At 38.9% G+C, this 25,435-nt stretch overlaps 1 protein-coding gene across 2 annotated transcripts in view; it reads left to right on the top strand.

The window, feature by feature from the left end:
* The first annotated feature begins 2,352 nt into the window (after nt 1-2,352).
* CWF19L1 (CWF19 like cell cycle control factor 1) overlaps nt 2,353-25,435 on the top strand; it is a 633,757-nt gene continuing 610,674 nt past the window's right edge. Inside the window, exons 1-2 of one of the 2 annotated variants that reach the window (XM_044071016.1) lie at nt 2,353-2,738; nt 5,210-5,294. In XM_044071016.1, the coding sequence (XP_043926951.1) occupies nt 2,716-2,738; nt 5,210-5,294 (108 nt within the window). In that variant the 5' untranslated portion in view covers nt 2,353-2,715. The remainder of the gene's footprint in view (nt 2,739-5,209; nt 5,295-25,435) is intronic. The other variant, XM_044071015.1, reaches the window with a different exon arrangement.

Here is a 25,435-nt window from a genome sequence, read left to right as displayed (position 1 = left end):
AGGCACATACACCCCTCCCACCATTAGCATGGGTCCCTGGCATAGGTCTGAGTAGGCCAGGTCCTCAACCCACTGATTGCTGGCAAATACCCATGCCCATTTGATGACATTAATCAACATGACTGAATCACCTAGAGACATATTCTACCCCATGAACTGACCAGCCCTGCCATGGCACACAATCTGTGATCCATGTTCTCCTATCTTGAGGATACTGTGCACCATATTAGACACCCAAAGCAGTTGTTGTATACAACTCTTTCCCCCTGTAGGGCACCGTGTACAATCTGTCCTGCTATCCACAGCTCCATTCATTGGCGAGTTTGAGATGGAAACACTCAGCGTGTATTTCAGAGGTGGGAAGAACTCCACAGAGACACAGGGAGAACATGGAAACTCCAAACAGGCATTGTCCAGAGGTCAGGATTATCAACCTTATTTTTACCATTTCTAAATGAGGTTAGGGTATTGCATCAACTGTCACCACCTTTCTTGATTCATAGCTACTCCTGCTTTCCTTAATAGTCACACTTGACAATGTTATGGGTCTTCTCTCATGCAGTCCATCTATCTCTGGGCTGGATATCCTTTTGCTTTCTTCCTATCTCTCCTAAATATTTTTTTACCACATCAGCTTCTGCTTTCTTACACCTATGACTGAACTCCTGTGATCTTTTCTCCTTGACCTTTTTTGTAGGTAGCGTACTTTGGCTTCTGCTTTAATGCTCTCATTTACTTGTCTATCCCACAGTGTGCATCCTGTCTGAGGCACTTTCTCTCAAGCACCTCAAGCTTCCCAAGCTACTCTGCCTTAATTGTCCAGGTTTCTGTGCAATACAGAAGCACTGATCACTCTACTGCTTTGTACACCTGAATCTTTACACTTTTGGTATTCTTCTGTCACACACCACCCATGAGACTTTGTGCTAGTTTGCTGCAACATCCCTGATTCCAGCTTTGACCACCTTTTTCAGATTTCCCTCTTCCTTGACCACACCTCCCAGATACTTGAAACTGTTATCCAATTCCTCTGTTTTCCCTTCTATCTTAATTTAAAGGTTCTGATTTTCCCCATCTGCTGCCATGACCACTGTTTTGTCTGTACTAAGTTTAATTCCACGTGCCTTCAGTGTTTCATCCCAGTCCCCTATGGTTTGCTAAAGTTCCTCTTCAGAGTCTGCATTTAGTACCACAGCATCTTAATACAGCAACTTCGTTGATCTGTTCCCTGTGACCAGTTTGATGATGATATTATGAAAAGGAGCAGTTTGAAACCTGATGTGCACCCTCTCCCACTGGGAAACCTTTTGTGAATCTGAACACTGTACTTGTGTCATTTGGTACCTGTATGTAGCCTGCACAAAATTACAAATGTTTCCAGGATATTGAATCATTGCAAGATCGTCTAAATCAATTTTCTTGGGACTTGTCACATGCTTTCATAAAGTCTGTGAATGCTCAGCTGGATTCTTTCATAATCTCCAGCTTCTTTCCCAACATATGCCTCACTAAAAATGTTGGAATGGTTTTACTGAATCCCTTTCTGAATCTGAACTGCTCATCTCCCATCTTTCTACTACTTTGTACATACTTTGTACAATCATTTATCGTTTGCCCTTTCCACCACTTTCATGCAATATGGCAGGGGTTTGATACCTCTGTACTGCCTACAGTTGTGAATGACTCCTTTATTCTTATGCATTGTCACTAAAATACTTATTCTCCAGTCATGAGACGCGCCTTTCACTAGTATAAGAATGTCTACCCTCACTACCCATTTTTGCCTTAACACATCCAGCACCTTGCTCGTATCTGTTGTGACTTCATCTGAACTTGCTATTTTCCCTGAATTTATTTTTCTTAGTGCTCTTCCTACTTCTTGGAGAGTGGATTTTTCTTCCTGTTTCATTCTAGACCGTGCATAGCGGTAGTACAGCTTCTGTGGGGTTTTCCTTCAGTAAGAAGCTTTTTTGATGTACTCCTTCCATTTGCATGTAATGTCCTATGAACTGAAGAGCAGATGGTTGCTGGCATCTGTTATGGAATGGCATCTGAAAAGTATCATTTTTATCTTTCCGATGCTTCCTGGCAACAACCTGTTAAATGTTCCAGAAAAAAAAAGACATTTACTCAGGGTGCTCGTCACTGTTGTGACCAGCACATAAATACATAGATTTATTATACTTTCATTCCAAGTGGATACTAGCAGAGTGTGTGTGATTTATTACATTTTCATTCTAAGCGGACACTAGCAGTGTGTATGCGCATTCTAACAGTGGTTAATAAGCCAAAAGTTATGCATAAATATCTATCAGTTTATCGTCATTTTTCTGGGACAGTAACAGCGGCGAGGCTTGTCCGTCACCTAATATTTTCCGGAGCAGAACAGCAGGCTTTCGAGGGGGGGCTTGTTTTTAGTATTTGGATTTTATTAAGAAGCACGTGTATGAGAATTGCAAAGTTATTGGGAGAACGACTGTTGCTTGCTAGTTTGGCGTTGAATATTTTGCTATGTGTTAACTTAACTTTCCAAAGCTAATATATCTCTGTTTTTTATACTGTTATTCAGTTTGGGAATCTGGGCTACTACTGTTTCGTGGGTGTCGTATTATGTGGCTGGAATCGCGACGAAGTTTTCCAGATTAGTGTTTCTGCTGTGATTAGGCTTGCATTAATTGGGTTGTAAGCTGAAATAAACGAGAACGTCTGGTTATAATGGCAGAGAAGCCACTGAAGGTGTAAGTATTATAGAAGCCATATATATTAGTATTTGAATCGTCTTTTTCTCCTTGTGGGTTTGACACTGGTTCATTTTGTTTACAGTTGTGTTATAGGCTTTCTTTATAAAGTCCACTACGTGTTTCATTTCATTCATCATTTGTTCGGTGCTGATTTGTTTATCCTTTAGAAAAATGTAAACGTTTCCTTTCACAAACTTGTGGGAAAAGTACTATAAACTTTTCACACGGGTAGTTATCAGATAGGACTTTTTAAAATGTAGTGTAGCCTAATGCGTGCTTATCAGATGATGTTTTGGTTTTAAACAAATCTTTTATGTAGTTTTGCACTATTATTTATATATATATATATTATATATATAATATATTTATATTACTGCTGTCGAGAGTAGTGTTAGAGACTTTGGCAAGCTTATTCACAGCAAAGCCGTTGTGAAGTGTGATAGTCAATTATACCTCTCAACTTTCCAGATTTTCAACGAATGTCCAGATTTTTGTGTCTTTTTTTATCTGTTTCTCTTTATTTTTATGTATGTGTTTATGTATTTGGAGGAGGGGGGCAGATCACTGAGGGCTGAAGTAACTAAACGACGTACGTGTGAATTTCAGACTTTATATTGTACAGAAATTCTGTTTGTGATGCCCGTGCACTGGCCCAGTAATCAAGGAGCCTTAATATTCACCACCAGCACCAGTGAGGGGCATCCACATTGGGAAGGATAACAAATGCACACGCAGTAAATTACAATTTCCCTTAAGAGCACACACAGATCACAGTCAGTCTGGGGCTGGTTTCTCCCTTTTTCTCCAGATCCGTAATAAGACTCCTCACTGGCACAGCTATAGGGTCCAGATCTCAGCCTAGTGGTCAAGCTAAAGCCTCCAGCACCCTCTGTCCAACCAGTGCTTTGTGTCCCTGTCCAAGTAGCTGACAGACACACACACACTTTGAGATGTGAGTTGTATACAAACACACAGACACTCCTGGGGAAGGCTGGCACAGGTTCTCCAGCTATGCCCCTTCTGCCCAGACTATATGGTAGTACCACTTGCCACCAACCACTAATATCAGTTACTAATAAGGCCCTTATCAAATATTGTCCAAATGGTAAATGTCACCAGAACTTTTTAAGGCTTATTTGGAATGGCTTGGACAGTACCGCTATATACATGCAATGTACTCTAGAGCTTACATTATCTCTACATAAGTCACAGTTGAAAAGTTTAAAAATATTTAATAATAAATAACACAAGACTGACATAAATACAGAAAACAACTAGACTATACTTTCCATCTATATCTAATATCAAACATAGTTCTAAAAAGCTTACATATAGAGCAAGGCAGTGCTGGTGATGGCAGTTCTGAAAACAAATGCAAAATGCTCTGATTTTCTCTCTCTCTCTCCTTCCTTAAATTGATAACACAGTACCACTGACTCATTTCAGATTACATAATTATTCTCTGTTTCCCAGGCTAACAGAAACTGAGTGTAACAGCCCTTTTGATCTTGCAGCTGGTCAGGAAACCAGAGCAATAAAAGACATTATATATGTAAATTCTAGCTATTAACTCTGGTCTCAAAACAGTAGGAAGAATTCCTTCATTCAGACATCTCGGCTTGAGTTTTGAGATCAAACAATTATACAGTGCTTGACTTGGCTTTCCTCCAGCAGAGTGCAATGTGGTTAAATTTTTGAGGTTCAACATTTACCATCATTTTCTTACACTTAAGAGAACAAGCATATGGCTTACATTAATACTTACTTACAAATGACAGAATTCTATCTAGCTAGGCTGGCAGCCTTCGCATTGTTATTCTAGCAATGTTATAAGTTTATAAGAGCAATATTTAAAATCTGTCAGTATTTTTGTGGCTTTGTCCTACATTTATTTCTAGGCTTTGTTCATATGTCTTGGAGTAAGAGTTTGAGAGAGAAGCTGTCAATTTGAAAAATGCTACCATATTTCATAATCAGTATCTGCCATTTACTTACTACTTGGTAGTAGGCACCATACTCATTTTAGGAAAAACACTCTTATGACTGTTGTATAATTTTACAGCGAATGCTTTTGAGGCTTTTGTATCTAATCATTTTCAAATCAGTTAGTGCCATTCATCAGGGAAACTAGTTAATAGTTATTTAGTATGAGAATATTATTTTGAATTGCAGGAATGTATGGGGTAATTGTGCACATCCATTATGACACCAGAAATTTTCTGGGAACATAGATTTATATCCTTCTTTGCAAGTGTGTGTGTGTGTGTGTGTGTGTGTGTGTGTGTGTGTGTGTGCGCATATGTATGTATATGTATATGTGTGTGTATATATATATATATATATATATATATATATAGATATATATATATATATATATATATAATTTGGGTTTTGCTTCACAGTGTAATTTTTATTTTGGCCAAATGTGTGAATGGAATTTTTTATTTGAAATGGTTGTTTCTTTTCAGACTTGTTTGCGGTGATGTTGAAGGGAACCTTACTGCTTTGTTCAACCGAGTGAGGACTGTTCAGAAAAAGAGTGGCGATTTTGAAGTAAGTTTTTTACCCCCCCCCTCCACCCACACGTTTCATAAGTATTTGTCTGCAAGTAGTCTTATAACATTAAATGTGGTCTGAGGCAGTCAGATTCTGGAGGTACTGGGATTTTTAGTTTAAATGGGAGAGAATAGTCACTTTGCTTGTGATTTGTTTGCCATCTGCTGTTTGATTTTTAGATCACCAGCTTCCCCTAGGTCTCCATTTTCTTGAGGCACCAGGTCTTGGTGCGTTTGGGGGGGTTACTCTGGACTTTTTCCACCAGGATGTGAAGACCTCCTACTCAGTGAGCTGTTAATACCCTCACAAGTGAGGGGAGAGAAGCAGGCAACAATGGGCTATATATGGCTCTCGCCTTGCCTTCATACTGCAGTTATTTATCCTTCTCCACTTAAGCCCTTCTTCCCAGTGATGTCCTTGTCTGATATCATCACCTAAGTGGATGTGATGTGCAGTGGCATCATAAGTGAAATGCTTCATCTGCGTGTTGGCATGTCCTTCTTTTCTCTCTCTCCCCCTACTGCAACACCTAATGGCACCACTGGTCTCGAGCTCTGTGTGCCGTAAGCACATTTCCGCATTCTTCTCTCTGGAATAGGTAAGTAGGCAAGGACTTGCCATTCCTTTTTTTCCCTTCACTGTTGGCAACTCTGCCATCTGGACCACTAACTGAACCTGAGGTGCATTACAGAGCAAACACTATACTTATAATCTTGTATCAGTGAAAATTATTGTGATCATACAAATAGTAAAAAGTTAGCTGTAATGCGTAGCAGCATAGTAACTAGATTTCTTTCTTTTCTTTATTGTGTGCTGGATCCTCCACCTTCTCCCAGCTGACTTGCTGCTCTGGGCAATGTGAGAGCCATAGGGCCCATTTATTCCTATCTGGGAATTCCTTTCTCTCCTCCATTCCCTGGTGAAAATCTGGTGGTAGGGAGTGGGCCAGCTTGCTGGTCTGGGGGGAGGGGGGTGACCTACACTGAGCACAACACTCATTACTTCTAAAGCTGTGGGCATGGCAATGTATGTTTCTCTTTGCCCACAGGAAATGTGTAACAGCCATATTTCTCTGTATCTGAATGTCACTTTAGCTGTGTGTCCCCAACCAAATGTACCACAGGGAACTGTCATGTTGCCTAGGTGCCTGACCCCCCCCCCTTTTATAGTGGTTATGCCCTGTATTGAAGCTTCACCTTATGCATGTTTTTCTGTTTATCTGCACATTAAACAGATGCAGTTAATGGGAATGGCCACTTTCCTTTGGTGGGGGAGCAGTCTGAGCTGAGGTTGATTTACCGTGTTCTACTGGTGGAAACTGTTGTAGGTATATAAACTCAGTGTACTGACAACAGATATATTGAAACAGGATTAGTTCATCTGACAAGTACATGTTTACTTATTTCTTTACCATGGTAATGTGCTGATATAAACTAATTTGACATTGCCCAGGTGCAGGGTACCCATGCAAACACTTAGGCAAAAATCCTTACATATGTTGGCAATGCATTCAAACAATACTGTTGATACAGCATAAACGATTCGGGCATAAGTTAGTTGCTGCATAGTAGAACTATTTTGTTAGTTGTCTACTTGCATAGGACATAATGATGATGCAAAGTATATATTGTTGCACTCACTTTCATCATAATGCTTTTTTTTGTTGAAACTGGGAATAAATCACCTTTCACTGATTCCCATTTTCTTGACATGTTTTTGTTAACCAACACCTTCTCGCTTAAATATGGGTAGCAGTCTTTGGTAAGTGTTTTTATTTTATAAAAACTCTCAGATCGCGCACACAAACATGCATGTAATCTGTCAGGGGTGTGGGGAGCTTGCCACCCTGTTTAAAAAAGAATGCTTCTCTTTTATTTTATTGTTAACACTTTTTTATTGAATTATCCCTTAAGGTATAGGTAAACAAACATATTCCTAGTTGCAAACATTATAGATAGCTTGTATTCTTTTGTATACATATCAATTCAGCATTACATAAATTGATCAATTCCTGCCTTCTCTTAAACTTCACTCTTCCTCCAAAATATTATTGTGAATGTATTGTTCCCACGATTTCCATTTTTCTATGTAATTTGCTCCTACCTTTTACTAAAGATTCGACTTCAGTTCATTTGTCTGTGTTACACTATTCAGTACTTCAAATACAGTTGGTTTAGACTTTGATTTCCATTTTCTAGTAATGGTTTGTTTGGCAGCCACCAGAATTAAACATGAACAAGGCTTTACTATGTCTAGGTAATTCAGATCCTATATTCCAACTAAAAAAAAAAATCGTCACCTTAGTTGCACCCATTTGCTTACCCATTGTTTCTGACAGGATACTTTGTAGGGAATTTTTAAAATCTGCAAACTAATTACACTTCGAAAAATTTCGCTCTTTCTTCCTCATCACACCTCCAACATTTGCCATCTGCCCAAGGAAAATTTTTTGCGAGTCTGCATGGGATATAAAATAACTATGCTAACACTTCCAGCCAAAAATCCTAAGTTGTCTTGACTTTGTCGCATATTTGAGAGCCATATATATGTCCTTCCATTGTTTCCTTGTGAATTGTTTATCCAATCTTTTTTTTTTTATTTATTTTTATTCTTTATTTAACATTTGTTGACCGGGGAAAGTCTGACTAGGTTCCACAGAGCCTGTTTTCAGTGGAGGCCCGGGGAGAAATGCCCCAGATGCATGTCTTTGGAATGTGGGAGGAAACCGGAGTACCCGGAGGAAACCCACGCGAACACAGGGAGAACATGCAAACTCCACACAGAAGGCACCCCAGCCGAGAATCGAACCGGTGAACCTCTTGCTGTGAGGTGACAACGTTAACTGCTGCACCACTGCGCTGCCCTATTCTAACCTCTGATTCCTATAGTTATGATGCAGTATTTTGTATGTCCTACTAATTTAAAAAAAAAAAAAAAAAATTGATAAACAGCAACTTCTGCTCTAGATTCAGTTAAAAATTCTACCAGAGCAGGTATTCCACTTAGAATTTTTTATCCCTTTCTCTTTGCCTATATTCAGATGTCATTACCCGGTAGGGAAGGCAGTCTGTAACCTGCAGTCCAAATGTCTTCTTGGCTTCATCCTATTCTATTACTTTTTCCTGTCTTGATATTTGCTTCCGGTACTTTTGTTCCTTTGCCAGTTTTCTCTAGTAAATTCCATCCCCTCTTGCCTATTCTCTGTACCCCTAATTGTAGTCATTCCTATCAGCAACATTTCCTTTCTCCATTCTTGTGTTGGCTTAGTTCTTAAAATACTTTCTACTACTTTATGAATATTATCTGTGTGAGTGTTATTCCCGTTAAAGATCTGCATCCAACATCCCACTCTCTCCTTATTTCTTCCTCCCTGCATCATCATTTCCACTTTGAATTATAGCTTTCTGCTTGCGTTATGTATATGAGCCATATCAGTGTAGCTCTGAAAATCAAATCCTAATTGACCTTGTCCTATTAGAAGGATCGGGTTATTCTACTTGACCCTTGCCCTTTTCCCTTTCCAGATAAAACCCTTCAACTCTTTTTATTAATTACCATCCACAACTTCTTCTCTGGCTGATAAAAATATCCCTGACCTGTGTATAAAGTTAAAGGGACTAAACTTTTTTATTGCTTGTATCTTACTGTGTCCTTAAATATCAGTTTCCAGTTTCTCAGGTTTTTGTATCCTCTTTTCAGTCTCTTCTCATGTACCTTTAGCTGTCATAACCAAATCTTTTTAATCCATACTCCCTAAATCGATCACTTTATCGTGTCCCCATAAATATGGGTATTGCTGTACCAATTCATGTCTGGGTACATAGTTTACAGCTATAGCCTTTGTTTTATCTTCATTATTTGTATCCCAAAAAGACGTGAAACTGTCTCAGAATCTTCCGGAACACTGAAATGCTCTTTTCTGGTTTTATTGGGTACAAAAATATTTTCTGCAAATAAAGCCAGCTTTTCTTGATTACCATACCAATTACTTGAATTATTGAAAACTTTGAGAAATTATTACATTTCTGAATGTTATTTTCTTTGCTAATGGTACTAAGTGTAACACAAATAATAATGAGGTATAGAGGATGCCCCTACCTGGTACCTCTGCTCAAACAGAACTTGTTAGAGAACACCCCCTCACACACACTTTTAGCCTTCAATCCCTCATCTTTCGTAATCAATCTTATTGTTTTATCAGGGAATGCAAATGCTTCCATTACCCTACTCATAAAAGCCTAGCTTACTCTGAATGCTTTTTCCGCATCAAGACCCACCAGCAACAGTGGTATTTTCTTACATTCTGCTTCCCTGTGGGTCATCATTGTTCTATTAGTGTTGTCAAATGTTTGCCTCCCCAACATAAAAATACACTGATCCATATCTATCGGTTTTGACATCATCTTTGCCATTCTATTAGTCATTGTATCCATAAACACTTTATAGTCCTTGTTTAGAATTGAAATGGGCCTATGTGAAGCTGGATCTGTGATAGATCTTTACCATCTTTAGGTGTTAAAATTACTATAGTTTTTTTTCCAGGATATTGTTGCTTCCCTTTCTTTTAAAAATACTCTTAAAACAAAACCTTCCAGCTCTTTCACTTTCCCTTATAGTTTCTAAACATTCACAGGAATACCATCTATTCCTGGAGACTTTCCTGTGGATTGGATATACATCAGCATTCATATTTCGTCTCTTCCTAACTGTTAGAGGTAGATAAGGCTCAATTACTAACTTTTGCATATTTAATTAATCTATAAACATTTCTATTGTACTTTTTATTTCATTATTTCTATATTTCTCTGCTTTGCACAGATTTTCATAAAATTTCCAAAATAATTCTAATACCTCTGCAGTATAGGTGGTTATTTTCCATGTTATAGGCTCCCTAAACTTGGCAACAGCCCTTTTCTACCATCTGTTGCCTGAGCTGTTGTAGTAAATGCTTTTGTAGTTGGCTTAACATCAATCTTTGGCTTAACATCAGTCTTTCTAAACTCATGCGTATTATTTTCTCTTCAGCACTCTGCAGTTGCACCTCTTTTTGTTCTGTGAGATTTCCCCCCTGTTCTGCAATATTTTATCACTTGCTGTTTGCTCTAAATAATTATTGTTACTACTTGGTAATCTCTGTCTTATTTCTACCCTATTTTTTTAAATCTCACTCACATTTTAGAGGAAACTTGGTTGGGTGAGAAGTGCCCTCAGGTAAGGTGCACACTGGAAAAAAATGGGGATATTAGAGCTCAAAGCCAAAGTAGCTCTGACTGCAGAGCATGTCAAGGAGAACAGATGACAAAGTCATCCTCTTCAGTCCTGCTCATATGTAAAGGAGAGATGGGGAAATAGACAAGCCGAGACAAGGGTTTCCAGCCAAGAGATGGATGTAGAGGGTCCGAATAGATCTCCGACAGTCATGCATGACTTTCAGACAGTTTAAGCCTCTCTCTTAATTGACAGAGGTGGTAACTGATAAATTGATACCCTGACTCCATGTAGAATGGGAAAAGGGGATGAAGATGATCTTTGTTCCCATGGAATTTACTTATTTATTTATTTTTTTATTTTATTTAAAATATCTTGATGCAATTTGCCTGAGAGCTGTAAGCTCTGGACCCAGACGTTTTGAGCTAGAGATCACTGTGCATGTAAATACTTTACAAGATAGTACAGTGTGCAACCTTCTTGCTTATTTCGTGTGAGGAAGCTGTAAAGATATATTTAATACTTAGAGATGTGGAATGTGACTAGTTGGTGATAACCCCAGAAATTTCAAGCTAGTTTTTGTGGTTTCACCTTAGTTTATTTTGGTCTGGTACTGCCATTTCTGTGTAGTTTTTCATGGTTGTACATGTTCTGTACTCCTCTGCATACGTTTCAGTGTTTTCTGGATTTTGGAGTGCTTGGAAACCTAGCCATGCCATCCCTTAATAGGGGACAATTTACCTTGGAGAAATTCTTAAAAGTTTTTGGGGTTGGGCGTGGGGACTAATTTTACATTTATTTCAAGGGAGACTGTTTGTGATCTGATCCTACTGGGGGTGCAGTACTCTCCCATACTGGAGTACCAGATCTGGGATATTTGTTCCCATATTGGGAGTACAGAATAGCTGCTCCAGGGCATTTGAATTTACAAAGTCAAGAAATCTTTGGGTCTGCATGTTAGTGGTCACCTTTGCCTCCCAATTAATGGGGGAATAGTTAACATCACCCATGACTATGGTATTAAGAGTTGGATGGTGAAGGATTCTAGTAACTTTAGGCAAGATGTATGAATTTCCTGGTGGTGGGGGACTTGTAGCTAGCAAGAAAATGGTAATGGATTTTTCCAATGGTTAGTTGGGCATGGAGTAGCTCAAGCAAGTCCTATTGTTTGGCCAGCCTTGAGGTGTACTTATCCTTTATGTAGATGGCTACACCTCCACCTTTTGCTCATTCATGTTCAGTGGGTAATCGGAATGAATAAAAAGCATTATAGCCTAGCACTACCGGAATGCTTTCTGTGCTTTGAACCATGTTTCAGTAACTGCAGAGACATCTGCATTCTCTAGGGTGAGGAGAGCTTCTAGGCAGTGCAGTTTCTTGTTGAGGCTCCTAACATTGAGCAGTGACACCTGTATGTAGGTATAGATATCGTGTGAGTGTGCGCGCACACTCCACCCACCCACAGATACTACATATAGTGTGTTTACACACACTGTAAGTTGGGCTTTTTCTTTTTCACATAATATAGGCTGAATATTTTAGAAGCTGAAATGAAAATCTCGCCGTACTTTTTTTTAACAAACCTTGTTTTTGTGCTTCGAATAGCAGAGCTCAGGAACCCATCAAATTTTGAAAATCTCTGTGCAGTGTGTCTGGAATTGTCCTGTGTGATAAGATTGTTTGTGTTCCTTGTTATGTTTCAAACACATTGCAATAAGCATTTCTCCTGCTGCTGCAAAATAGTGCTTTAAATTTAGAAAAAGGACTGGAATCACTTGGCTCCTCAGCTCGGACAGTTTCTTCATTGCCATCAGATTTATTCACTCTCAGACTGCAGAGTAAAAGTATGAAATTTCCAAAGGCTAGGTAGGTTTATAGCTCTAGAGGAGGAAAAGAAAGCAGGTGTAAAGTCTGCTGGAATTTACAGTTCTTCTGCTTCTACAAAGTTTTATAATTTCATTGGGTAGGAGATGAGCGCTATAAATAGCTTGCTGTGCTGGCATTTCTTTGGCTAGGAATCTTACATGGATGAATTTATGTAAAAGCCAAGATGACAAATTCCAAAGATTACATTCATATCCGTTGTGGTGTGCACTGAGAACTGATTAGGATAGAAATGCCACAGAAAGAAACGGTTAAGTCATGCTTTTTGAGGCACTGTAAGAAGTGGTTGTACAAGAGAAATGCACTCTGCTTAAATGAAATCTGGTATGCAAGTAACAGTTTTTAAAGGGCTTGGGAGAGTAGATGCTTATTTGACAAAGTTAAGGAACAAGGTGAAAAACACTAAGCTGGATAGCTTGCAGAGCTAACAGGAGTGGAATAATTTATTTTTATTCTTGCACGTTTGTTTTTTGGACAGGTTAGTTCCACTAGACCAATTACCTCTTTGCAGGGTAGCCCAAATGTGGTAATCGTACTGACTAGGGGAGACTTGGTCAGAGCATCAGGAAGCTTTTGATAAGCAGAAATTTCACATCCATTTGTCTTAAAGATGTTTTAAATTTGGAGGGAGAAGTACTGTAAGGAAGCAAGATTATATGGTCAGTAGGAAGTGAGTTGTGATCAGGGATTGTGAAGTGATGTAGTTGTACCTAGAAGGTGGGGGAGTGTGATAGACTAATATTGTTGTATGCATATATAATTGTTTGAAAGGAGAAGAATGTTTTGAAGTAAAACAATATGTAGTTTGGTAAATGTCAGGAATTATGGTGTGATAATTGCAACTTGAAAGAAGAGCATAGATAATTGTGGGATGAACATTATAAAAATCAACATATTGGTGGATGGTGTATAAGGAGAAGCAAAAAGCATAAAAAGGCTTTTTAGAAGTGGAAAACCAGAATGAATAAAGTGGAATATAAAGAGATTGTGGGGAAAATGAAAAAGAGATTGAAGGTAGTGAGAGGATAAAAGAACTTGAAAGGGAATTTATTTGGAAAGGAATATGAGGAAATGAAGTGCAGACAATTGTGCATAAGCAGACCGTCTTAGAAGAGGAAAAAAGGTGGTGTGGTTTTCCTTTTGGGGGAAAAAAGTATAATCCATTTTCATCTGTTTTTTATTATTGTTTAGATGAGGAGCAGAATGTAAAATTGTAAGCAAAAAGAAATGATGATGAAGCTAGTTAAAATATTTGTAAGGGTGTATGAAGAGGTAGAATGGAAAAGTGAAAAGGATATCTGGAAAGGTTAAAAACAGTTAAAAGGAAACTTTTAAAAATGGCAGAGTTGAAAAGGGCTGTAAGGGAAGAGGGAGAGACATCGGCACCAGGATTGGATGAATTAAGTTCTAGGTGTTTCAGAGGAATGATTGAAAGTGAAAAGAAAACAAAATGGTTACGGAAATGGATGGTTTGAGAGAGGTGGAAGTGAAGGAGGAATTGGTGGAGTCAAGTTTATAAGGAGAAAAAGATGAAAGGGTTTAAAACTGGAGACCAGTATCGCAGAGCAATGCAGATTATAAAATATTCATAAAAGTAATGCAAAAAATGATGCCAAGAGTTTGAAGAATTCACAAGAGATGGGTTTTTGGTATAAAATCTTTAAGGTTAGTAATGTGATGGAGCAAAAGCATTTGATTGGGTGAGAAAAAAACACACCATGCCAAAGAAAGTAACAGCAAACCACACTGCAAAGAAGTAAAATCCATGAGTTTTTATTCAAACACTAAGCAGTTTCATCCCAAGTGTAAACGGGACTTCCTGAGAGTAACAGTTAAGAGAATGGTTTTGACATATAGCTTGGACATTCTGTCTTTGACTGTTACTCTGTGTAAAGCTTTGTAAGAGTACAGAACAAGTGAAACGTCTCCACAAGCATATAGTTGAATGAATGGGTTTGCTGTGGAACTGAAAATATGGAACATTAAAGCTGTGACTGCTGATCCAAAAATGGTAGGAGGAAGCAAAAGACCAAAATAAATACCAATGTTAAGATGTGAGGAATCCAATATTCTGCTGTGTAGCAACCGCACACTTAGAAATAAAGCGTTGTGTACTAGATGGTTATAGGCAATAGCAAAAAAGATTCAAAGCTGGTGACCAGATTTAAACTGTTGCATTGTGAGGGAATACTGTACATGTAGGGTAAGGGGGGCTTATCCAAAAGTGACCTGTGAGTCCAAGGACACAACTACTAAGAGCTTTGTTACTGAAATCTGTTAATTTAGGGAGCCTAACTAGAAAACAGCATTACTGTACAGAATAACTTGTGTCATTTAAAGTAGCCAAGACATTTTGATATAATTTTGGATGAGACACTTTCAGCATAAAGTGCTTTTTAAGACCTAACAGAAATATTGTTCCATGAATCAGGTTGTACTTGAGAAGAAGAAAAATGCTGATAAGACCAAGCTTCTTACAGGAAAGTATTTCCTTTGGAGAGTTGTCATATGTCATTGTAAAATTTTGGCTCCTTATTGAAATGGCAGCACTTGAAATACAGAGTGCCAAAAAAAAAGACCAAAAACAGAGTAGCAGTCATTCTCCTTTAAAACTTTTTTTTGTGGGGGGCAAGATCCCCCCCCACAAATGTATATACATACCAACGTCAAGATCGCCATACTTGCAGAAAAGGGAATTTTCTGAAATGTCATCACGGACCTAGTATGTGTAAGTCCATTCTTTCGGTCATTCATTCTCAGTTGTTCAGGACTCGCTGTAGTGAGTCCCAATAATTCAAATGGTTACCTCATTTTTTCCCACTCTGATTGTTTTAAGGATGTCTGTTATTGAACACAGGCTTGCCTACTGGCAATCCAATGGTTGATCCCAAAGCTGCATGTGCACTGGTATAAAACAGGTAAACTTTGTCTACTTGGCAAACTGGTTCCTTCTTATAGGTAAAGGTATGACTTTTAATAAGGTCTTTTGTGCTGCATAACTATGTAGTTTAACTGTTGTGTACACAGTATGTTGTAGATTTGACACTTTAATTGCATGTGTTATAGTGTGTATACACTACATGACACTTGTAAAGGTAGGAAGTGCAAGTGTAGTACCCAGCATGCAGTTGTTTGTTGTGGAGTACTGTGAAGTCAGTCATTCTGTGCTTGCTAAGCAGTATCTAACCTCACTTCCAGCATCTAGCTGTGATGTATCATTGTGGATAGCCTTGAATTGTATTGCATTTCAGGATTGGTTGCACATGATGCATCCATAGCAGGATGTCCCAGCCTGTGGGAATGCTGAAGTTAAAAATATTTAAAGGAGACAAAGCGGGTACAGTGCTTGAGGATTTGTTAGGACAATTTGTGTGAAGCATATTAGTTGCATTTTTAAGGTTCTTCAGAAGTGTCAAACAGAACTTGTCATTAATAATTTGGCTGTTTGAAGGAAAATTCACCAAAAATGAAACCACACTTGACTATTTGGGATCACATTCTTTAATAAAATAAATCTCACAATGCTTTTTTCAGGTAGACTTCACCAGACTGTTGTTTCTGACTTGTCCCATGCCTGTTCTTGGTGGATGTTGTATCTTTGGCTGTTTGAAGGAAAATTCACCAAAAATGAAACCACACTTGACTATTTGGGATCACATTCTTTAATAAAATAAATCTCACAATGCTTTTTTCAGGTAGACTTCACCAGACTGTTGTTTCTGACTTGTCCCATGCCTGTTCTTGGTGGATGTTGTATCTTTTTTACGCATTCAGAGAAAGGTTATGTTTGTCATTCTCACTTCTGCAGTAGCCTTGACTATTTCAGTTGTGTCCCGCTCAGGATACAACAGTGGGCCAGCTTCATAAAGGTCTGTCTTCCTCCCATACCTATACTTGGACTGATGATTGGCTAGCCCTTGTGAGAGAAGTCAGCATTCGGAGTGTAAATAAATACTTCCTTCCTCCTTGAGAAGCAGCAGCTCTGAAAATTCACTGGAGCTGCAGTCTGCTTCAGGCTTCATTTGTGGCAGATGGTCCCCATTGAGGAACCCCACCACACAGAAATTATCCTTTTTAATATGTTAATGTATTTTGTTTGACAGAGGTTTCCTCATCTTTGGATGTTTTGCTGTCATTTCTAGAAAGAAAAAGCAACACAATAAAGAGCGCTTCCAGCTCACTAAGTGCCTCAGCTGTTGATGGGTGGCTCTGTAGTGGCCAACCATTGTTGACAGACCAGTCACTTTTTGCTGCTGATGCTTCTGGTGTAGCCTGTTCAGCCACCATGGACTGGGGGTCAACCATGTCCTCTGTGGCTGTTTCATTGTCTGATTTGTGGCTGTTTCATTGCCTGCTCTGGGCATGGGAGAACAGTCTTCTTTGGGTCTTGGAGATATTCCAGGAGGTTCATTTTGAGATACCTGGGGAAAGATACCTCTTGCCATAGATGAAGTACCATCCCGTAGTCTAGTCTCTTCCATAGGAAAAAAAAAACAATTTTAGACATTGCTCAAGAAAGGAAATTGTGTTTATTCATAAAGATGATTTCCTTCCATTAGCCAGAAATTTATTGCAAGCTGTTAATCTTGGTACTTTGAAATCCTTACCCGAGTTTAATCTCTCTAAAAAAATTCCTGATTTGTCAGAGGTGTCTGACATTGACAGAGATGGGATTTCTTCCCCTGGAGATTTCCAAGCCTAGTGCTCTGATTCTGAGGAAAGTTAGTCATCTGTGGCTCCCTTGGGGATGATTTCCTTTTCTGAAACGGTTTCTAAGATGAAAGATGTATTTTTGTGGGGACCAGTAGATGTTCCCCATGAATTGAGGAGATGTAATGTGTTGCAAGTAGATGTGCCCCGTACTAAACCAATCCCTTATATTTTACCATCCTTGGAGGATGTGTTAAAAGCTAACTGTAATAACCCTGGCAGTCTGCCTTCAGCCCCCAAAAAGGCAGGTACACTTTTTAAAGCAACTCAATGTAACAAATTCTTGTTTTGTCATCTTAGACCTGATGCAGCAGTCATTTTAACCTCTCTGCCATCTGGAAACAGACTTGTAGTCACTACTTACTCCTTTTTTCTGTGCATAAATAAAGAAGACAAGGTATTTTACAGATCTGGTTAAGAGAATTTTCTCCTTCCATCTTAGCTACATAATACTTCCACATGTGACTTTATTACTTCAAATCCTCTCCAGCATCTAAACATGCTTTGAAGGGTGTACATAATTGTGCAGGTGCTGTGTCTAGGGCTACTGCTGAAGTTTTTAGGAGGTAAACTCTTGCTTATGCACCCAGGTATGTTTATGAAATGAAGTAGAGTTTAAAATCTCAGACTTAAGGAAGGAGGTTTTGTTTGGTCCTTCTTTTACTCGGGTCCTCAGTTTGATGAAAGAGTTTTTCATATCCCATATTATAAACCTCACAAATCCTCTACACCCTCTGAAAGACAAAATAAACAATCCCAGGAGTGGAAATGACAAACATGGATTCTTTCAGAAAAAAGGGAATGTCTATTCCTCCAGAATGACTGCTAACATTCCCCTTCCATCTGAATCTGTCCCAGAAACTGATTCTTAAATTTCCCCTTTGGCAACAGATTATATCACACTCCTGGGTGGTAAAAGTAGTTCAGAAGGGTTACATTTGGCAGTTAATACACACCACCATTCAGAGGAATTCCCTACCCTCCGAACCAAACAGTTAATTTCCTCATGTCTTCAATACTTTTGTGATCCAGTGAAACATAAACGCTGCCTAAGTGGGAAGGCTTGTACTTCACGGTGTTTCTGGTTCCAGAGAAAGAGCTTTGGAAAACAGATCTAGAGCTTTCCTTTCTCAACTTGCTTATGAAGATGCCAGAGTTTAAAACTTTAATTCTACAGAACCTGTTACCTGTCATTTTTCTCATGAGTTTTATGTTCATGTTCGTCCTAAAGGTTGCTTATCATATCCCTCTGGCTACAGTTTCTCCGATTCTATGTCTGTATCACTTCTGTTCTCTGTATTACCATTTGGGTTGTTTAACACTCCATAAGTAAGTATGTAACTCTAGTGATAGCTCATTGCAGACTGCAAAGCTAAGTACGTTGTTTAAAGGAAATATGTCAGTGCCTTGCAGAGTCTTTTGCCAGATGTCAGGAGCCCTTAACAGGAGTTCCAGATAAATTTTCAAAAGTCCTTCTTGACTCTCTTGCACAGGATTTTGTTTCTGGGCTGGTTTCTAGACTCTTCTCTGCAAAAGGCTTTCCTTACACAGGAAATGTTAGATTTTTTTACATGTAAATTTTCCTGTACTTCTCTGATGAGTCTCAGACTTTTATCTCAGGATCTTGGGGGTCATGGCTTCTAGGATTTTTCTTGCCAGGTTGTATATGAGAAAAATTCAGTAGCTTTTAAAATAAAAATGGGGACCCAGCATTCTGTTGTCTGGAATTACTCCATTTTTCGGTTTTGTTGAAAGGGAACTGTCAGGAGGAGACTGCAGATTGTAAAGAATCCAGTTCTTCCCCTTTTTCCTGAAGGAAAAAAAAAAACTCCATAGACAAGTAAAACAGCAAATACTTTTAATATCTCTAGAGTGTTGGCAAAACTGCCTTCAAGGAGTAAACTACAAAATGCAAGCCAACAGAATTTAGTCAAATACAATAAAATATTGTAAACAGGATATTTCCAATTACGTTCAGTATTTAAACGTCCTATATTTTGAAATGTGTATATATACAAGGTTTTTTATATATATATATATATATATATATATATATATATATATATATATATATATATATATATATATATATAGAAGCCTGTCTTTGAGAAACCAAATCACCTACATTCAACACAATTTGTTCTAAAATACATTGCTTTAATAAAGCAGTAGTACCATGATGATAAAATTTAAAATGTGTAGCCAAAGAGCTTTCACAATGTGCATATCTGATGTCCCTGATTTGCTTATCTTGCCTAATTTTTAAAAGCCTGCTGGCTTTCCCTTGTATAAAACAAATTACAGGGGCATTTCAGAATATAGATAATTCCTTCAGTATTACATGAAAAGTTTTGAGTAGGGCTAAAACTAATACCATTAATTTTGGGAAAATTAACTACTTTGTCTACATGTGGAGCACTTTCCGCAGTGAAAAGTACCCTTTCGAATTTGACTGAAAATGTTAGACATGACAGATTTACTATGAATGAACATGTCAGCTTGTCCCCTCTTAAAGGAGAAATGAGGAGTAGTACTAATTTTATTTTAGACAACTCTTAAAAGCGTGGGCCAATAATATCTTAAAAGTTTAATAATCTGCTCCTTAAGAACATTATAAACTGTAACAAAGTAAAATGTCTCTCTCCCGTTATACTGACCACTAATACTAGAAATAAGACAAACTAGGTCTAAAAATTGGAAAGTTAAGTTATTCACATTACAAAAATCTGACCTTTTTCATTAGTATAGATAACATTACACCGTTTTTATAGCGCGTCTATCATGTTTTTTCTATTATTGCCTATACCAATGTACATCCCAACCATATGCTGTACTTCCCTATCAGAATCGTCATCCTGATTACAAAGTTTACTGAGATGTAAAAACTCTGTATAATTGTTAGACCACTCTATCTTTTAAAGGCATGGACCAATAATATCTTAAAAGTTAGATAATCTGTCCGTTAAGAAAATTATAAACTGTAACAAAAACTTCTCTTTTCACATTATACTGGCAAGTGATACCAGAAATTAGGCTAACTGGGTCTATAAAAATGGAAAGTTATTCACATTACAAAAATCTGACCATTTTAACTGAAGTTTTATCAACAGTGTCACTAACATTATACTGTTTTGATGCAACTTTTTGAAGTGTGTCCGTCACATTTTCTCTTCTAGCCTCTACCAACGAACATCCTAACCATATGTTGTCCTTCTCTGTCAAAATCATCACCCTGATTACAAAGTTTACTGAGATGTAAAAACTTTGTATGGTAGTGAGGAGATGATGGGGGTGGGGGCAACTATTGCCATGTAAAAACATACCCCCATCCCCTATTTTCCTATGACCTAGACGTAACAATTTTACCAACAGCTAACCATTTTAAAGATCCAAAAGTCACTTTCTCCCATAACTGGAGGCCATCAAATTGAAAATTTAAATCTGTTATTTTGCAGGCCCTGTACAAAATCCATAGGCCAGGTTTTGACCCCCTTCAAATAAAATTAAGTTGTCCCCCTTTTTCCTACTCTCAATTTGTAACTACAGATGCCTCTGATTTTGCTTGGAGAGCAGTTTCTATGGGGGTAAAGTTGCAAGGCGAGTAGAACTGTTTTTAGACAGGCCAAGGCAAATGTAGCTGTGAACCATGTTATAAAATCTCTTCATCTGCAGTCACCAGGAGACTACAGGTGATTACAGACCACATCACAGTGATGTGGTAAGTAGACAACTAGGGAGTCTTGCTTTCTATGCAGGCTGACTGCTGAAGAGCTACATCATAATGTTTAACCCCACCAAGCATCAAACATTCTGTTGGAAAAAAAACTTGGTGGCAGACAAGATTAGCAAGACCAGAACAGATTTTCATGCATGGAAATTCAACAGGGGAGGAAGTGGTCTTCCAAGAATTGATGCAGTTATGGAGAACGGCTTAAATAGCTCTATTCATCTAAACATATTCTGCACAAGGGCTCATTGCAGGCAAGCTTGGAAAATATGTACATGCTCATGCCCATGGTCGGGGAGGTTCCTTTATGCATTTCTAGCCTTTCCACTTATTTTTCAGGGGAATAATGAAGATTCAGAAAAACTCTCCAGAAGTCATTGTGGTGACTTCCTTTTGGTGCTAGGCAATATGGATTTTCCCTTCTTATGGAATTGGCCATGGATCTACTCCCACAAGACAATGGGAGTTTGATGCACACCAGTCTCAAACAACTTCACCTAAGTGCATGGATGATACAATTTTTTATACCTTTTGGCAACTCTTTAAAGAGATTGTGCAGCAGGTATAAAGGAGACAAGAAAGCTTGCTGCTAGGAAATCCTTATTGGCAATTGGGAAAAGATTCTTCAGTTAAGGCCCCCAATTATTGGCTAGGCATGATCAGAGATTATGTACCACGTTTTTTTTTTTTTTTTTAATATTTGAGAGAGTTACTTTCCTCACCTTTTTTATTCTGCTATCAAGGATTTTCTAGCTGCTATTTCAGCATCTTTGCCCATGAATCTTCTCATTTCCTTTCTGTATTTTGGTAAAACGGTGTCTTGGGGGGGGGGGTTACAGTTGCAAGTTAGGCCCCTTAGGGAAAAAGGTGACTTCTTCTAGGGATATTAATGTAGTGCTGGAAACGTTAACTCCATCTCTCTCTGAACTGGCTCATCAGGCTGATTTAAGGTTAATCACATGGGAGACTGTACTTGTTGTTGTAACCTCTGCAAGAAGAGTATTTGAGTTGGAAGCTCTTATGGTGGCTGAACCCTTCAGGTTTTCCATACAGACTGGTGTAAATGAGGGATTTGTTTTTAATATGACCCCAAGTTGTTTCAGAGTTTACTTTTAATCATGCCACCAATTTCCATGTGTTCTGTCCATTTACCCAGAACCAGGGAGAAAGGATTCCATGTATTCTGGATGTGGTTATGTACAGCAGAAGTATTATCTTGACAAAAATGAAGTCCTTTAGAAAAGTGATCGGTTGTTTTTCTTGTGATGGAACAAAGAAAGGACAATCCATGTCAAAACAGAATATTTCTAGATGGTTGTCTTCAGCTATTGATTTTTGTCACTCCCTTTATGGCAGGTATATTCCAGACTGTGTCAAGACACATTCTACTACAGCATTGTCTTCGATGGCATACTGGAAAGGGGTGGACTCCAGATGCATTCTAGAGGCAGCTGCATGGTCCTCTGTACATAATTTTACAAAGCATTACAAACCAGTTTCCTTTTACGGGTTCAGGGCTGCCTTTGCTGGGACCATTCTCCAGGAGCTCCTGGACCCTTATCCTTCAAGGTTGTATAGGCTTTGTTAATCAACCCAGATAGCCAAATTCTACTGCAGCAGTAAGACTGATGAACATAATACAGTTGTGTAAGTTGACTTGCCATGAGTAGATGTTCAAATTCCTCACTGCTGTAATAGTTGCACCCAACCTCCACCCCCCTCCTACTGTATGTATTTTGTTGTTGGGATAAAACATTGTATATTTATATCTTTTTGGGGTTTTTCTCTCTGTGCAAGAAAGTCATGTTGTCTATACTCTGACTGCTCACTTCTCTCCAAGGTGCTAGCTAGTCAGCGGTCAGAGTGTAGGTGTGGGAAGGAGCCAAAGCTTTTTGAAGACTTGTCTGGTTGTTGTATCCTGGGCAGAATGCAAGCCAAATCCTACTTCACCAGTGAAGAATTTGTGCATCAGCTGTAATGGTAAATACAACTTTCAGAACTATAGTTTTCCCTGTATTTCATGATTTCCCATGCCTGGGTTTGGCTCTAAGAATTTTTTGTTTGGAGTAACAAGTTTTTCTGTTGATGTCTCTATTGACTGTGACAGGATTATCTGTCATCTCAAACCCCACTTGGTCCTGGTTGCCTTAACATTATCCTGTTCTTTGCCAAAAACTTTTCAGTGACTGGGATTCCATGGTTCAGCTCTGATCCCGGTCTGCTCTTTTTTTGTCAGAATCTTTGGCATTAAACATACTGGCGCTGGAGCCAGTTTGTGTTGACCATACACTTGATAAGTGGTGCCTGATATTGGTGTCAATGGGCATGAGATTGGCATTTGACTTCAAAGAGAGGATCATCAGGCAGCCATCTAGGATGACCATGTCAGACAGGCTGCTTACCTCAGCTCTTGCTGTACATTTCAATCAGAAGCCTTGCATTCAGATCATATGTATCAAAATAATTATTTCTGAAAGGCTTTTATAAGGCCCTGAGCATCAGTGGAAGACGCTTCTCATGTAATTCAGATGAGTCCCCCTTGGGTGTACCTTTAAAGTGTGTGTAAAAGGAGGTACATAGATTCCCACACAGAGTTCCTTCAACTCTATTCTGATCTTGATGAAGGGTTGGGCTCCCTACATTCCATCGGCAGGACCCAAAGTTTGAAGAAATGCTGGCATTAATGAGGCAGAGGGAATCATGGCCTGCATGCTTCCCTGTCCCCTGATGTGATACAGGAGGCTGTCCTCATCTCCATTTTGAGTATTTTTTCCTCTATGAACCATGTGGTGTACTTGGTAGTAGAGTGAGCATGATGAGAACCTGATGTGGCAGAACCCATCCCTAGGATGCATGACTAAGATTATCTGGCCTCTCAAGGATATTGCTGTCTGGAGTAAGGCTGTCCTTGCAGACTAGATCATGATAGTGGCTGATGCAAAAAAGGAACCTTCAAATGAGACCTGCAGGTATTCCAGAGTGGTGGACTGCATGGTGGACTGCATGGGGAAGTATGCTTTGTGCATCTGGCTCTTAATTACTGATGCATATGACCCACTTCCAGAGAAGGCTTGCAGAAAAGTCACTGGGTTCACTGTGAAGGTTGTCTCACTTCTGACATTGGTCAACATATAAAATTATAGGTTGTTACAATGCAGATTTCTTTGTTCAATAGACCCTTTTCACAACACTGTTGAACAGACAGTAAAGGCAGCTGGGACAGGTATTACTTTTGATTCCATTCCTGGCTCATATTCATGCAATTGTTCACCACCTCTCTCCTTGAAGGTTGTTCTGTCTTTGGCCCCAAGATGAAAGATGTTACTCAAAAGTGAGCAGGAAGGAAAAAAACGTTTTTGCCATTGGTGTCAAGTTCTTTTATGACTCCACCATGGTCCTTGTAGAGGAATCAGAAGTGTTTGGAATTTTTGATGCCACAAATTTTTCAATGGCAGAACTTTTATACGTCTTTCAGGCCAAGGCTTCAGAGGCTGTAAAGGTATCTTCAACAGTCCCTACCTATGAAGAAGTGGTGGCCTAAAATAAGGTGCTCTGTAAGGATGCTGCAACTTAAACCCTGAACAATTGACTGACCACTGTTTCCACCCTGAATGCAGTTTTTTTTTTTTGGGGGGGGGGGGTCTTTCACCCCCTGCATCAGCAGGTGTGGTGGCCATCATGCAAGACACATAGGTAAGTTATAATATTCAGAAGCTTTACTGTTCCATTTTGGAAACGTCCAAGCTGACCTACCTTCAACTGATAGGTGTCCCACAGCATTCAAAGGAGTTGGCAGGAGCAGAGATCATAAACTTTCTTCAGAAGAAAGCCATCCACAAGGTCTGGTCAAGGATTTTCTCAAGATTCTTTTAAATTCCCAAGCAAGCCAGGAGCCTCAAGACAATTTTGGATCTCGGCACCTTAAACCTCCATGTAAAAAGAACCACATTTCACTTGGTCACAGTGCATTTGATTCTCCCTTGCCTGCAAGGAATTAACATGCACAGTAGAGCTCCCAGATGCCTATTTACATTTAAAAATTGCTGTAGATTTAAGTAGGTTCCTTGTGCTTCCCTTCAGCAGCCAGCCATTGCCAATTTAAAGCTCTGATTCAGTCTCCTCTCAGACCCGTGGTTGTTGAAAAAGTAGTATGGCAGTGATTACAGTGTTTGTGAGACTTGAGGGATTTGGGATTTTTTTCCCTTGGGCAACTGGCTGTGCGTCTCTATCATATGAAAGAGTCATTAATGAAGGCAAGGAATTACTTTCTCCTGCCTTGTCTATCCTTTATGGATATCCATGAACACTGTGAAGTCTCATTTGGAGCTGTTGCAAGCACTAGGCTTTATAGGTTGCATCTGGATGCTGTTCTATAGATTGTGAAGTTAATTTACAACAGGATATTTTTCTTAGAGTCAGCAGACAGTTGTTACATCACCCTATACAATTCTGAAAGTCTTGGTTCCCATGTCACATGCTAATCATCTTGTACTCTTTGACCTGTATTAGATGAGAGTGCTACAGTGGACTTGCAGCTCCATGGTCCCATCTGGAAGGGCACATGGATCAGACTTTACCCTTATGCAAAGTGTGTTATGCTTGTCTTCAC

This window comes from Protopterus annectens, chromosome 5.part0 (assembly GCF_019279795.1).
Source record: "Protopterus annectens isolate FY-2018-M chromosome 5.part0, PAN1.0, whole genome shotgun sequence".
NCBI classification, from domain to species: Eukaryota; Metazoa; Chordata; order Ceratodontiformes; family Protopteridae; genus Protopterus; species Protopterus annectens.
This window is presented reverse-complemented; position numbering and strand designations above follow the sequence as displayed.